The sequence below is a fragment of the Gracilinanus agilis genome, chromosome 2, assembly GCF_016433145.1.
Source record: "Gracilinanus agilis isolate LMUSP501 chromosome 2, AgileGrace, whole genome shotgun sequence".
Lineage (NCBI taxonomy): Eukaryota > Metazoa > Chordata > Mammalia > Didelphimorphia > Didelphidae > Gracilinanus > Gracilinanus agilis.
The window spans coordinates 691,517,584-691,531,902 of NC_058131.1; the positions used below are offsets into that span (position 1 = coordinate 691,517,584).

Below are 14,319 nucleotides of genomic sequence, written 5' to 3' on the forward strand. Positions count from 1 at the left end.
AAAAAATCAAGCAATTCCCCAACTGATAAATGGGCAAGGGACATGAATAGGCAATTTTCAGATAAAGAAATCAAAAGTATCAATAAGCACATGAGAAAGTGCTCTAAATTTCTAATAATTAGAGAAATGCAAATCAAAATAACTCTGAGGTACCACCTCATACCTAGCAGATTGGCTAAAATGAGTGTAGGGGAGAGTAATGAATGTTGGAGGGCATGTGGCCAAATTGGGACATTAATGCATTGCTGGTGGAATTGTGAACTGACCCAACCATTCTGGATGGCAATTTGGAACCATGCTCAAAGGACTATAAAAGAATTCCTGCCCTTTGATCCAGCCATACCATTGCTGGGTTTGTACCCCAAAGAGATCATAGATAAACAGACTTGTACAAAAATATTTATAGCTGTTCTCTTTGTGATGGCAAAAAACTGGAAAGTAAGGGCATGCCCTTCAATTGGGGAATGGCTGAACAAATTGTGGTATATGTTGGTGATGGAATACTATTGTGCTCAAAGGAATAATAAACTGGAGGAATTCCATGTGAACTGGAAAGACCTCCTGGAATTGATGCAGAGAGGAAGGAGCAGAGCCAGAAGAACATTGTACATAGAGACCAATACACTATGGTAAAATAGAATGTAATGGACTTCTGTACTGGCAGCAATGCAATGACCCAGGACAATTCTGAGGGATTTATGGTAAAGTCGCTACCCACATTCAGAGGAAGAACTGCAAGAGAGGAAACACAGAAGAAAAACAAATGCTTGGACGCATGGGTTGAGGTGGACATGATTGGGGATATAGACCCAAACTACCACACCAATGCAACTATCAACAATTTGGAAATAAGTCTCAATTGATGACACGTGTTAAAACCAGTGAAAATGCACATCGGTTATGGGGTAGGGGAATTGGGGGGGGGGTGTGTGAAAGGGAAAGTAAGAGCATAAATCATGTAACCATGATAACTTTTCTAAAAAATAAAAATTATTAAAAAAAAAAAAAGAAGTCATTCTAAGAAGGTTCTGGCCTCTGACCAGGTCAATAAGTTCCTTTTGGGGTAGAGATTGCTTTCCTTTGGTCTCCTGACCCCAGTGCCTACCACTGTGTACTTGGTTGGTGCTTAGATTGACCAGCGGGGAAAAGCCAAGAGAAGACCCTGGCTTGGACATTCCAGTACTCTCTATAAGTACCCGACGAGCCAGGGAGCTGTGGGGACCCACCACTTACTGTCCCTGAACTCTGATTTCCATCCTCTGAGGAGAAGAAGGTCTACCTAGCTCACAGGTACATATAGGTAACACACAGAGGGAAATGGAGGCTGCCATTAGGAATCAGGAAATGGCGGCCAGCATTGACAGTAAGTAGGGTTGCTGCTGGGATTTTGCCAAGGCTTGGTGCCATCATTCCAAGTTGCTTAGAGTCCAAAGACTTCAGAGACCATCTGGTCCACCCTGGACTCCAGACAAGCCCGTGGTTCACTAGGGAAATAAAGGTCAACTCCATGCCCCTGAGGCATGACAAGACATTTTTTTTTAATCAATCATGAAGACAGTCAAACGATCCATTGCAGCCATGTTTGCCCTGACCTTTCACTATCGCCCCCCCATGCACATCTAGCTTGAGTTCAGTCTCTTAGCCCTGACTTCCTCCAGGACGTCACCGCAGGATCTGCTGACCTTTGAGAAGCCAGTCATGAGGAGGCAGCCAGAATGAGTAAACTCCGAGGGAGGACTTCGTAAGAACTTCAGCGGTCATCCTCCTACACTTCTGTATCATTCCTGAAAGTGGTCATGAAGCCTTCTTTGGGAGATCTTCAATAAGGAGGAATTCGCCCTCCCTAAAGCAATGAATACCATTTTGGAAAGCTCTGCCACCTTTTTTCCCCTTGCCTCTTCTGTGAAATGGATTTTCCTTCCCTTGTAAACCTTCATTCATTATACTTGGTTCCATTTTCTGGAATTCCATGGAACAAGCCAAATTCCTCTTGCCCATGACAGTCCATTATTTGAAGACAATGATCATAGCCTCTGCCTTCTCCTACCCCTTATTTCATCTTTTTTTAAAGTTTATTTTTTTAAATTTTTTACAAGTTGAACTTAAATATCTTTTTTAAAAAATATTTTTCCATGTTTACATATTTCATGTTCTTTCCCTCCTCTCTTCCCTCCCACTCCTGAATCCAATAAGCACTTCCACTGGGTGATACTTATTTCCATATTATTAATTTTTTTTTAAATTTTAAACCCTTAACTTCTGTGTATTGACTCATAGGTGGAAGAGTGGTAAGGGTAGGCAATGGGGGTCAAGTGACTTGCCCAGGGTCACACAGCTGGGAAGTGTCTAAGGCCAGACTTGAACCTAGGACCTCCCGTCTCTAGGCCTGGCTCTCAATCCACTGAGCTACCCAGCTGCCCCCATATTATTCATTTTTGCAACAGAGCAATCTTTTAAAACCAGAACCCCCAATCATATATCCATATAAACAAATGATGTCATTTGTTTTTCTTCTGTTTCCATCATCTTTTTTTTTTTTTTAAACCCTTACCTTCTGTCTTCGAGTCAGTCCTGTGTTACTAGTCAATGGAGATTAAGTGACTTGCTCAGGGTCACGCCACTATGAAATGTCTGAGGCCGGGTCTACACTTCATCTCTTCTTGAGGCAAAACACTCTCAGAGGGACACATCCAAGCTTGTCAATATCTCTCTTGGGATGCGGTGTCCAGAGCAAACCTGGACAGGAATGTCCTGGAATATGGCAAAGTAAGGACTGATAAAGCATGGGGGAACTCTTAGAAACATGAGATTTCTTTGAACAGCTCAGAGTGAAAAAAAGGAAAGCCAAAAGAATAAAATTCAAAATGACTATAATAATGTAAATAAAAGGAGAGGGAGACTGGACTTGTGATTAGTCTCATTGGTATGGGGAACCCCCAGATGAGGAAACTCTGCCTACCAGATGCAAGTTAGCAGCTTAAAAGATATGGTTGGCCCCAGGTCACTCGGTCAGCATGTGTCAGAGGCAAAAACTGCCCACAGGTCCAGCTCTGGGGTCTGGCATCTAACCGTGATGCCCGGGGGCTGCCCCTCAGTGTAAAGATCTATTATGAGAAAGTCAAACTCTTAGAACCTGGGGAACCAATGAGCAGTCCAAGAGGAAAATGAGATCTCTGCGTTCCTCTCGGCAGAGTCCGGGGCTGCCAAGGCACCATGGTGGGTAGATACTGAACCCATCACTACCTCTGTTTCTCTTTAATTGTATTTCTTTGTTATAAAGGATTTGGGGGGACAGGAGAGTGTGGCTCATATTTCTGGGAATAACATGTAAAACTGAGGACTCAAGAGTTTTTGGTTCAATGCCATTTTGCCCTTTGGGATGCCATTGCTTCACCTTTGGCAGAGAAGAGGACCCAGGGGAACCGAAACCTCAGCGAGAGTATCATCAGGAAATCCTTTGTTATCCCTTCCAGAAGTCACGCCAGAGGCGCACGTGCCCCAGACGCTGAAGCTCGAGGGGACCCTGAAGCCATCACACCCCCACATCCCTCTCTGTTCCTCTTTTGAGCAGAAATCTCAGGAGGAGAAGCTCTGAGAGCCTCGAGGTGGCTCCAGAGTGGGCGCCCTCCTCCTGCTCTCCAAACCCCCAGAGTCATTATTAAGCACTGGACTGCATGCCCTTGAGAAGGGGGGGAAGACAGAGTAGAAATGGGGGGGTGGGAGAAGCAGGAAGGCCCACAGTGAGGGGTGCTGTCAGAAGTACAAAACGAGGACCCGGGCCAGGAGGAGAAGGAAGGCTGCCCGAGTCCCCAGTGCGAGGAAGTGCCTGGCACAGACGCCCATGATGCAGCCCTGGAGGTGCCAAAGGGGCCCCCAGCATCAAGACATGAGCCAGGCTGAAGCAGCAGCGGAGATCCCGAGGAAGTTAGGAACCAAATGGGGAGAAAATATTTAATTTATGGTAGAAGGGCTTGCAGAAAAGGGACAAATCTGTGGTGAGGAGGAAGTTGCATCTAGAGTGGCGTTCAGGTACTCATCAGCGTCTTCCTTTCTAAATGAATAGCACTGGAGTGGGGAGGACCTGGGTTCAAATCTGACCTCAGATACTTCCTAGCTGGGTGAGCCTGGGCCAGTCACTTAGTTTGGCTTGCCCAGCCCTTGCCATTCTTCTGTTTTAGAATGAAGTTAGGTTTAATTTGGGGACATGGAGGGGGTTTAGGGAGAGCCAGGCCTAAAGATGGGAGATCTTGGGCTCAAATCATGCCTCGGGCCCTTTCTAGCCCACTGCCAGCCCCCAGGGCTCGTCTGCCGGGAGCCCGTTACACGCAGGACAGATGCTGAGACGGAAGGACACGACGCGCATCTCATAGTCCATCCATGAGTCGATGTTGCTTGGGGCCGAGGAATCCATCTCCATTCTTACAGAGGAGGAAACTGAGGCCCGGAGGGGGGGAGGGCTCTCCCCACTGGGCCTGGGGGGCATCCAAGGAGTTCGGCTCATTCACCGAGGCCTGAAGCTCTGGAACTGCTCTCGGGTAGGAGCTTCCTCTGGGCAACGGACCTTGGCATGGTATGGCATGATTTTACTTCCAAGGAAACTGAGGCTCGGGCTGGTCCGAGGCAGGTAGAGCCAGGATAGGGGAGGTTGCTGGAATCAAGCCACGCCTGGGGACCGTCTGTGATGGAGGTAAAAGGGTGGGCCTGAGCCCGAGCCACCAGCCGTGGGGCCAGGAGTGCCTCCCGGCTGCGAAGCCCTGCAAGGGCTGCCCCTAAGAAGCAAGCCGGGCCCCTGTGACACGCAGCCGCTCTGCAAAGGCCCAGAGTCGGGAGATTGCATAGGATGGGAGCACGTGGGGCACCGTGAGGGCTCCAAGAACAGAGAAAAGAGCAGCCGTCCGTGCTCTCTGGACGCTGGGCATCTCGGGCCCAGATCAGACACGGCTCTGGGTGACCCACGAACCTCCCAGAACCTCCAATGGCTCGTCCTGCAGAAAAGGGGACCCACAGAGCCCCCGAATGAAGAGCCAACAGTCCATTCTGGAGGGAGGATACACAGCCTTTATTTAATGGGATTGACTATTTACAACGGAGATCACTTTTACGTAGTGTCTTGCTAGTCTACACGGGTACATTATTTCCAAATTTAAGAGCTACACTCATAAAAAACCACACGCACGTAGCATTATAGAACAGTAGTGCATACATTAGACTCCTGAAAAGCCAGATTTTGTTTAAAAACACTAACGTTTGGAAGATGCCTTCAAATGGAGAACTAAGATAGATGCCGGAGGATTCTAGTTTGAGTCATTTTGTACAATTCCAACCAGACTGGACTACAATATACAGGTTTAAAAGTGGACACTGGTGAAGGGCGACCCTCTGGTCCCCTCGGGCAGGCGGCTAGCTTGTCCTCCTCGGCACGAGCCCACCGAGCGAAGCCCTCGAAGATGGCGGCCTGTCCGGAGGCGCTTGAGAGCCGAGCAAACTTCCCAGCCGGCAGACGATTCTGCCGTCAGAACGTTTCCTAACCTCGTTAAAAAAACACACGGAGCTTCGCAGGGGACGGTTTCGGGGGCTGGCGGGGTCGTGGGCAGCCTCGATTCTGGGCCCGTCACCAGTGTCCATTGGAGCTGTTTCTCTTGTGCAAGGTGAGCATTAGCTAAGTCTACAGAGACAGGAAAGTGCCTGCAGGAGCCGCGCTCGATCCGCCTCGCGGGCAGGCAAACACGACTGAAGAGCTCGTCTAGGCGTAGGTGCCTCCCGTGATGAGAAGCTCGTAGGCCGGATCTCGACTCCTCCGGCACAACACGATGCAGGCACACAGCATGCCCAGGAGCTGAGGGGAGAGAAGGGGCTGTTAAAGCCTGTGTTTTACGTTCTATTGACTAGCAAAGGTTTTCTTTTTCTTCTCGAGATTCCCATCCAAGTCTGGCTTTGGGAGCAATTTGTTTATTTTTTGTTTTTATTTTTTCACTCGATACCTCTCTCCATATTATTCATCTTTGCAATAATCTTTTAAAACCAAAACTTTTAGGGGCAATTTGGACTACATGCCTTGGGGATCCCACTGCACTGAGTCCCTGGGAAACCTGAACCCCCAAAATGTCACCAGTCACTTCTATGTTCTCTTGAAACTCCAATTGTCCCCCAGTTCCATAAAGATTTTGTTAAGAATCCTGTTGCCAAAAAAAAAAAAAAACCTAAAAAGAATCCTGCTGCCTGTTAATAGACTCCACTTGAGGCCAGTCAGTGATTTTGTTTAAATCCAAAATATTTCAAAGATGTCAGCACAGCTGAAAGACCTGCTAAGAATCAAAGACAATTGAAATCTTCAAAATCTAGAGCTATCCCGGGACCCCTACCATGCACAGCTTTGTGGGTGATGCAATTCTAACCCAGGACTAAAATTATTTGTTATAACTAGAGCCCTTTTAAATTAAGCTGGAAAAAAAATCTTTTGTAAAATTTGCCTGAATAGTGCTTTCTATCAGTGGTATCAATAGCATTCACTGAACCCCACATACAGACCCCTGCAGGCTGCATAATGGTTTCATTTTAAAATATCGTGTTATCTACATCTGATTATGCTTTCACCTATTTTGTTAAATTCTTCCCAATTAGATTTCAGTCTGGTTCAGGCTGCACTCAGGAATGTTGCAGGCTGCATAGCTGACATTTCTGCTTTTATATGATCTGCTAAAACCTGGCAGGGACAACTCTAGGGAAAAGGATTCGATGGAGGTTATCACATCAGATAGGAGGAGACCGAAGGGGGCTCCAGAGGGCACTAAGGACAGGCCCAAGGTCACCGAGGCCTTCGCTGGATCCCTCGTTCTATCACATGAAGCAGCCTCTTGGCCGCTGGCCCCCTCAGGTGCCAGACAAGAGGCACTCGGTCTCTGGAATGCCCTCCATCCTCTCATTTAAAAAATTTACCAATTTTGAGTCTCATTTCCCCTAGTCTTACCCAAAGGAATTGTGATGGTGGTTATTAAGGACTGTTTTTATGCCATCACTCCCTCTCCCCCAGGAACTACAGTAGAATTTTTTTTAAACTCTTACCTTCCATCTTAGAATCAATACTATGTATCTGTTCAGAGGCAGAAGAATAGTAAGGGATAGGCAACTATGGTTAAGTGACTTGCCCAGGGTCACCTAGCTAGGAAGCATCTGAGGTCAAATTTGAAGCCAGGACCTACCCATTGAGCCATCTAGGGGTTCTGAATACAGTAGAATTTTAACATCAATAACTGGGGGCAAAGCCTTAACCCCAAAGAAAAAGAAATACTGGTAATTTCACAAGTTAAATCAATAAGGAGTTGATCTTTCGGTAAGGCATTTGTGTGTGTGTGGGGGTGGGGTTTGGGGTTGTTTTTCAGGTGAAAAACTTAGAAACATGTTTTTGGTTTTTTAATATAAAAGACCAATAACATCAATTTTGGGTACATAAAACTCACAATGCAATTACTAAAAACATCATTTAGCAATTTCCCTTAATCATCTTCAATACCTACATCTAGAAATAGAAATACTTTCAAACAGAAAATGTGCCATGGCAGGCATCATGACTCTATTAAGCCTTGGACTCTGTTTTCTCATCTATAAAATGAGTAGAAGTTGGACTAAACCACCTTTCAACTCTAAAGATCTACGCTTTTCTGAAAGTTGATTTGACATTTGAGGAAGTCGTAGCATCAGGCCAAGGGAGTAAGAGTCCCCAGTGTCTGCCTTGGTCAGACGGCATCCAGACACTATGTTCCAGGGACATTTTTAAAATAACTGACAAACTAAAGGGTTCAGTGAGGGCACCAGGATACTGAAGGGCTTCCAACTGTAATAAGGAATAAGTCAAGGTAGATAGGTGAAAATTTTAGAAAAGCATATTGGAAAATGCAAGCTTGAGCCGAACATTCTAAGGGCTTTTGGAATGTGGCCGAAAGGTCACAGGGCTTTTGAACTCTGGGACAGTTGGGAGTTTGGCCACTGGTGGAGGAGCTCGTGCCCTGATATCACTGGAAAACCCCCACTTGGACTGCATTTTGAGGAACTACAAACAGGTCTGGATCAGTAGCTTTGAAGGGTGGACCTCCAGGCCTGTGACAGCCTATTGGAGTGACCCAGTGGAGTTTGTGGACCGTACCAACACCCTGGACCTTGGGACAGCTGAGAACATCGTTGGAGCAAGCAGTGAGATCCCCAGAACCCTGTCAAGCTTGCATTTAGCCTAGTATGGTTTAGTGTAAGTTTTATCTCCCCTGCCCTGATTCCCTGGACCACCTAAACCCCTGTTCTTCCCTCCTGTAGCTGTTAAGAATAGTTTGCCCCATTTCCCATTTGCCCCACCTTATTTTATTATTAAAACCCTTTAATGTTACTTCCTACTGTCTCAATATAACCCCAAAGGACTCCCAAAAAGTTAATTAGTTTCCCTGGCTAAGTTAAGTGTTGAACTGTCACACCAAATATTCCTGTCTCCCCCAGCCCCCTATTTCAGTTGGTACAACCCAGACAGTGGGGAGACAGCTTATTCCCCTATTTCACAGCTAAATCATATCAAGATCAGCTGAAAAAAATCGGGGCCGTTTAGCCAAAGAAGAAAAGGCTTAGGCGGAGAAGAGGATCTTTCTCCAAGTATTTCAAAGGCTAAACTGTGGAAGAGAGATGAGCTTTGTCTTGGTCAGCCCCAAGGAGGGGTAGAAGTAGGAGCTGGCTGAAGCTGGAGGGCTAGATTTGGGCTGGGGCGAATGAGAGCAATCCTCAAGTGGAACGGCCGGCCTTTGGCAGTAGCGGCCCCTCTCACTAGGGCAGGCATCAGTGGCTAAACGAGGCCTACCTGGGAAATCGGGATCACTGGGGCCAATCAGGATCAATGACTCTCCATCAGAAAACGAATGAGAAGGTCTTCTTTTTCTGTGATCAGACCTGGCTGCTCTTAAAACAGATCGCACGCTGGAGGGTATATTTTGGGAGCGCGTGGGCATTTAAAATCAGGCTAGAGAGGAGCAGCTTAATTGCTAGTTCCAATCTAAGGTTCTTAAATGATCTACATTTTATTTGTCTGTGTTAGCTCAAGTTAATGCGTCTAATGGGGAACGCCTTTTTCATATATCAACAAGGTGGACTGTGTACTTTCCTAGTGTTTAAACAGTTCTGTAATGATTCCTTTGGAAGCCAAGCTCTGTATGTGATGGTTTTTGTACTCCCAAGGACAGACCTGGTGACTCCACGGTACAGTAATATGGAAATTGGTAGGAAAAGCAGATATTATATTGGATTATGCGGGCAAAAATTCACTGGACAAGAAAAATGAAAAAATGAGGGAGGTCTGCTTCTCCCAATCCAAGCAGCTTCAATAACTTAACACACAATGCAGACATTAGTGAGGATAGGAAAACCTTTTCAAATGGAACTCTGTGATCATGAAACCATCTGTAAAGGCCTCAGTCGTTCCCCTAAGGCAGTGATGGGCAAACTTTGTAAAGAGGGGCCAAGGGAAAGGAAATGCTCCTCTGTCAGTCTGTTTCTAAGGCAACTCTTTTGAAGTTTCATTGTATTTGTCAGATTAGAAATAACGTCCCGGCCTGTGGATAGAACATTTCAGGGGGCCCCATCTGGCCCGCGGGCTTTAGTCTGCCCATCACTGCTTTAAGCTAAGTCTGTCCCTCCCAAATTGGTCTGTTAACCAACCAGGGGTTTCTTCCCTTCCCTCTGGAGGCAGGTTTAACATACTGTTCACTTGGTTTCTTAAAATGGGCTTAAGGGACTCCCTCAGAAGTGGGTCTTACGGCTGGGCTGTCCTAATTCCGAGGTGGATCCTCCAATTCGCGACATCATTTACTTCTTAAAGGACCCCAAGGAGTCTAGAGGCTCAACCAGAACAGAAATACCTTCTCAGGATCAGGCCTGGGAGGGAACCGTTGCACCAATGCACTTGAGTTCCCCAAACAAGGCTGCTGTACATTCGAGGATTGCTTTTTGTAACTCTTCCCTTCTGCTATCAATTCTAAGACAGAAGGCACGGCTAGATTTGTCCTCAGGGCCTCCTGACTCCAGGCCTTGTGCTCTGTCCCTATTTGCCAGCATTTTAAAATTCATATAGAATTATTAATCCTGTGCAAACCAATCCAGACCAGACCTCTTGCTTTGCAACCTGGGAATTCTCTAAGCTTCTGGGTGGGTGAGAAGAGTTTCTGCTTTGGTTTGGTTCTGCCAGGCACAGGAGACAGTCCCTGCCCTCAAGGAGCTCAGGCTTTACTGGGGTAAATGATGGAGACGAGAAATGGAGCACATCTGAAAGTCTCATAAAACACGGCATGACCTGCCCGTGGAGGAAAGTCAGGGCTGCTGGACGGCAGAAGCGAGGAGCCTGGCACCAGATCATGTGGTCAGAGGCTTCCTCCACCCGTACTTGATGCGAGCCAGAGCAGGGCACCAGGGGAGTCCGAGGAGAGGCCTGGCACTGTCAGGCCAGCGCTTTGGGCAGCTGTGGGGAAGGCAGATGGGAGAAGGGAGAAGAGAGTCCCCTGCGGGAGTCCAGAAAAGAAGTGATGGGGCCTGAATCAGGAAGAGGGGGAGGGGGCGGCCCCTGGGCTGTGCTGGAGCCTAGAAGGAGAATGAAGACTCCCAAGGGCGACCCGCACACTGAGCGTGCTGACTCCTCACGGCTCCCTTCATGACTGGTGCCAGGATTTCATCCAATGGCTAAAAAGTCTGGTTTTCATGATCGGCTCCTCCTTCCACGTGTTTCCACCATGACATTCTAGCTGGAGACTGATGACTCCCCAGCTCAGAAGAACCACATCAGCGGGAACTACACTGCTTCTGTTTGATATATGTGAATTTAATGTATTCGGATACCCAATGCTAGGTAAATGGAATGTGAAAGTGGAAAGGGGCCAAAGTTGGCAGGAAAATGATCCCACTTCATTTCCAATAAATGCATTCAAAAAGAGTAAAGTCAAATGGAAAACAAACTACTTTGTCCAATATAAAAATTTCCATTTTGTCCTTTCAACAAAGCTTCTGACCCAAGCAGGCACGGCCAGCTCCTGGCCAGCTCCAGGCCAGCTCTGCTACGTCCTCACGGGAAGCCCTGGCCCTTCTAGACTCCGGTTCTCTGGACTGCCCAGGCTTTGGGACTGGAGACCAGAAAAATGGAGGCGGGATGGCTTCTGATCAATGTAAGCCAGCAAGGTCTGACTGAAAGGAGAACTCAAACCAAAGCGCAGCTGATGACTAGGAAAAGGGACCCCCATCCCGGAGCGTCTTTTGGGCAGACCTTCCCTTGAGTCTCACCTGAATAGCAGCGAAAGTCAACGCGGCCCAAATAACATACATCATGATATCCTGGAGCTTCTTCACAACTAAGGCTTCACAACCCTGAAAAAAAAAAAGGTGCCAGAACTAGATTCTTCCCCCAGGAAAAGTACAAAGCTACAAACAACAAGCTATTCATTGTCAAATAGTGGCCAGAACAATGGGGGGGGGGGGAGCCATTCCAATATAATAAGGGCAAAGAGTACAAAAAGAGACTCCATTCTAAGTGGCTGAGGGCAGGGCCGGTCCAGCCTTACTGACGGTCACTCATAGCCTCCCTCAGAACCCTGCAAGGGGAGATACGGGCGCTCAAGGAAATCTGGCCAAAGCAGCACGTGCTGTGAAAGAATGCCGAGAACAAGAGTTTCCAGTGGCAACAGGAAGGTGACGAGACTGTCCCCAGCGTCGCCGGACCGGCCTGACCTACCTCCGAGTAAAGGTCTGCAGGGTGGGCCAGGCTGCCGTTGCAGGTGCTGGCAGATGTCTTGCAGCAGCTGAGAGGGACGCTCTGATTTTTTGTTTCTTTGAACCAGTCTGTATTCTCCCAGTCTGAGTAATTGCGAATCCCACAACAGTGAAGCTAGAGGGAAAACAAAGAAAACATATTCCTCGTGAAACAAGGGACACAACGGGCAGGCTGAATATCTAGGCTGGAGCCTGAATTACAGAGTGCTTTCAAGTTGACCAAACCCCTTTTTCTCTTTGTGATGGAGGCAGGTCCCAGGCCATCTCTTTTACAGATGAGACCCCTTTCCTAGAGTCCTCTGATGTCTCCCAGAGCAGTGGTGACTCTGGAACCTTAAGGGCTAGGCCAACAGTGTTCACTGCAAAGACCTCAAGCATGGGCTGGCTCACAGACGGGGTATCTGTCATGTGGGGCTGGCCCAGAATCTCAAGAGGGTGGTCCATGGGAAGGCTGGCCAGGAGGGCTCTAGCAGCCCATCTTAAAAGGTGTGGTGTGTGGCAGGCATCAGTGGAAAAAGTGTCCCCCACCTATAAAATCCCAGATCCTCTAGGGACCAAGGAAGGGAGAAGGGAACACATTTGCCAATGGCACACTTAGGGTCATTAACCAGAGCTGTTAAAAAGATATATTCCAGAATATTCAACACGGATGGTAAAAAAACTCTCTTCTCCAAAGCTAAATTTTTAGCAAATATAATCCTTAGGGGCAAGCTATAAGACATGGTGGATGAACCCCAAGTAGGGCCATGAAGAGTCAGATGTGACTGAAAAAAATGATTTAACAACAGTCCATAAGATCTTTTTATGTGTTAAATATAAAACACATCGGCTCACTTCTATAGGATGAAATGTCAAAACTGTTTTGTCTACACGTTCTTCTGGACACTTTCCTTAAAGCACACACAGAGTTTCTCACTTATAAATGGCTTGTGTACCTGCCAAGGGAGGTCCCCTTGTACTAAAGGAAAAGTTTGTGAACCCAAAACTGGGTTGAGGGGCTGGAATCAGATGCCTTCAAAGACAGACAAAAGAATATGGATTTAATTAGGTGACTAGAGAAAGCTGGTCAAGGAGTTGAGAGCAGAGGTGCTTTACCTTCTTTTGTGTTATAGACCTGTGATAGGATTACAAAGAAAACCAATTAAACTGGAATAATGTTGTCAAAATATTTTTTAGAAGCCAAGTTCATGGACCCCAGCTTAAGGATCCCAAGTATAGAAGGAAAAAAACTGCAGATCACTTCCAGGCAGTGGTGCCTGATGGTACAAGGTAAGACTACAAAATGTTACAAGAGGTAGGCAATTAGGAGACTGCAGGTGACCCCAAAAAGCAGAGAGGTGGGTATATCCTGGGGCTACAGCAAACTGAAAACCAGCCCAACTTACCTGTCTTTGTACGTAGTCAATGGCCCGACTGGCAGCATCCGGAGAGGTTCCATTATAGGTCTTGTACACCTTCTGGATGCGACGATCCACCTCACTTTCCACCTAGACAACACATGGAAAAACAATAAGAAGCTGAAGCTAAAATATTGGTTGCTCTGAGAGCTACTAAGCCCTTTGTTCCCCATCCTGTAATGCCAAAGAACTACCTTATAAAGCCTGAAAAAAGAGTAACAAAATGCATCTGAAAGAACAAAAGGACAAGAAAATAAAGGGAAAGACTGAACAAAAGGTGAATGAAGGTAGCCCAAGAGCTCCAGATTTCAAACAATATTACAAAGTGGCAATCATCCAGATGATCTCTCATTGGCTTATAACAGTGGTGGATCAATGGAGTAGGGTACACAATACACAACAGTGAACGACCAGGGTAATCTTGTCTTTGATAAGCCCAAAGATCCAAGTTTTGGGGGTAAGAACTCAACATCTGACAAAAATTAATGGGAAAACCATAAAGCAGTTTGTCAGAAACCAGGCATAGGCCAACATCTCATGTCATATACCAAGATAAGGTCAAAATGGATAAATGATTTGGACAGAAAGGGTGATATCAGAAATAGATTAAGGAAGCATGGGAAAATGTAACTGTCAGATCTATGGATAAGGGAAGAGTTTATGACCAAACGAGAGATAGAGAAGATTATGGGAAGTAAAATAGATAATTTTGATTATAGGAAATTAAAAAGATTTTGCACAAACAAAACTAGTGCAACCAAAATTAAAAGGAAGACAGGAAACTGAGAAAAAAAATTTGCAGCAAATTTCTCTAATAAAGGCCTCATTTGTCAAATACATAGAGAACTGAGCCAAATTTATAAAAATAAGAGTCATTCCCCAGTTGACAAATGGCTAAAAGATATGAATAGGCAGTTTTCAGATGAAATCAAAACTATCATAGGCACATAAAAATACTCTATCACTACTGATGAAATGCAAATTAAAAGAACTAATTAAATTAAAAGATATGACCTATCAGATTGACTAACATGACAGAAAAGGAAAATGAAAAATGCTGGAGGAGACTGTAGAAGAACTGAGGCACACTAATGCACTGCTAGTGGAGTTGTGAACTCATTCAACCATTCTGGAGACCAAT

General features: G+C 46.2%; 1 protein-coding gene across 2 annotated transcripts in view; it reads right to left on the bottom strand.

Moving 5' to 3' along the window:
* Positions 1 to 5,038: 5,038 nt before the first annotated feature.
* The window catches only part of TSPAN3 (tetraspanin 3), a 30,795-nt gene continuing 21,514 nt past the window's right edge, over positions 5,039 to 14,319 (bottom strand). For both annotated transcript variants that reach the window (XM_044662914.1, XM_044662913.1), the window contains 4 exons: positions 13,167 to 13,268; positions 11,744 to 11,896; positions 11,296 to 11,379; positions 5,039 to 5,836 (listed from right to left, as the gene is read on the bottom strand). In XM_044662914.1, coding sequence (XP_044518849.1) covers positions 5,744 to 5,836; positions 11,296 to 11,379; positions 11,744 to 11,896; positions 13,167 to 13,268 — 432 coding nt within the window. In that variant the 3' untranslated portion in view covers positions 5,039 to 5,743. The remainder of the gene's footprint in view (positions 5,837 to 11,295; positions 11,380 to 11,743; positions 11,897 to 13,166; positions 13,269 to 14,319) is intronic.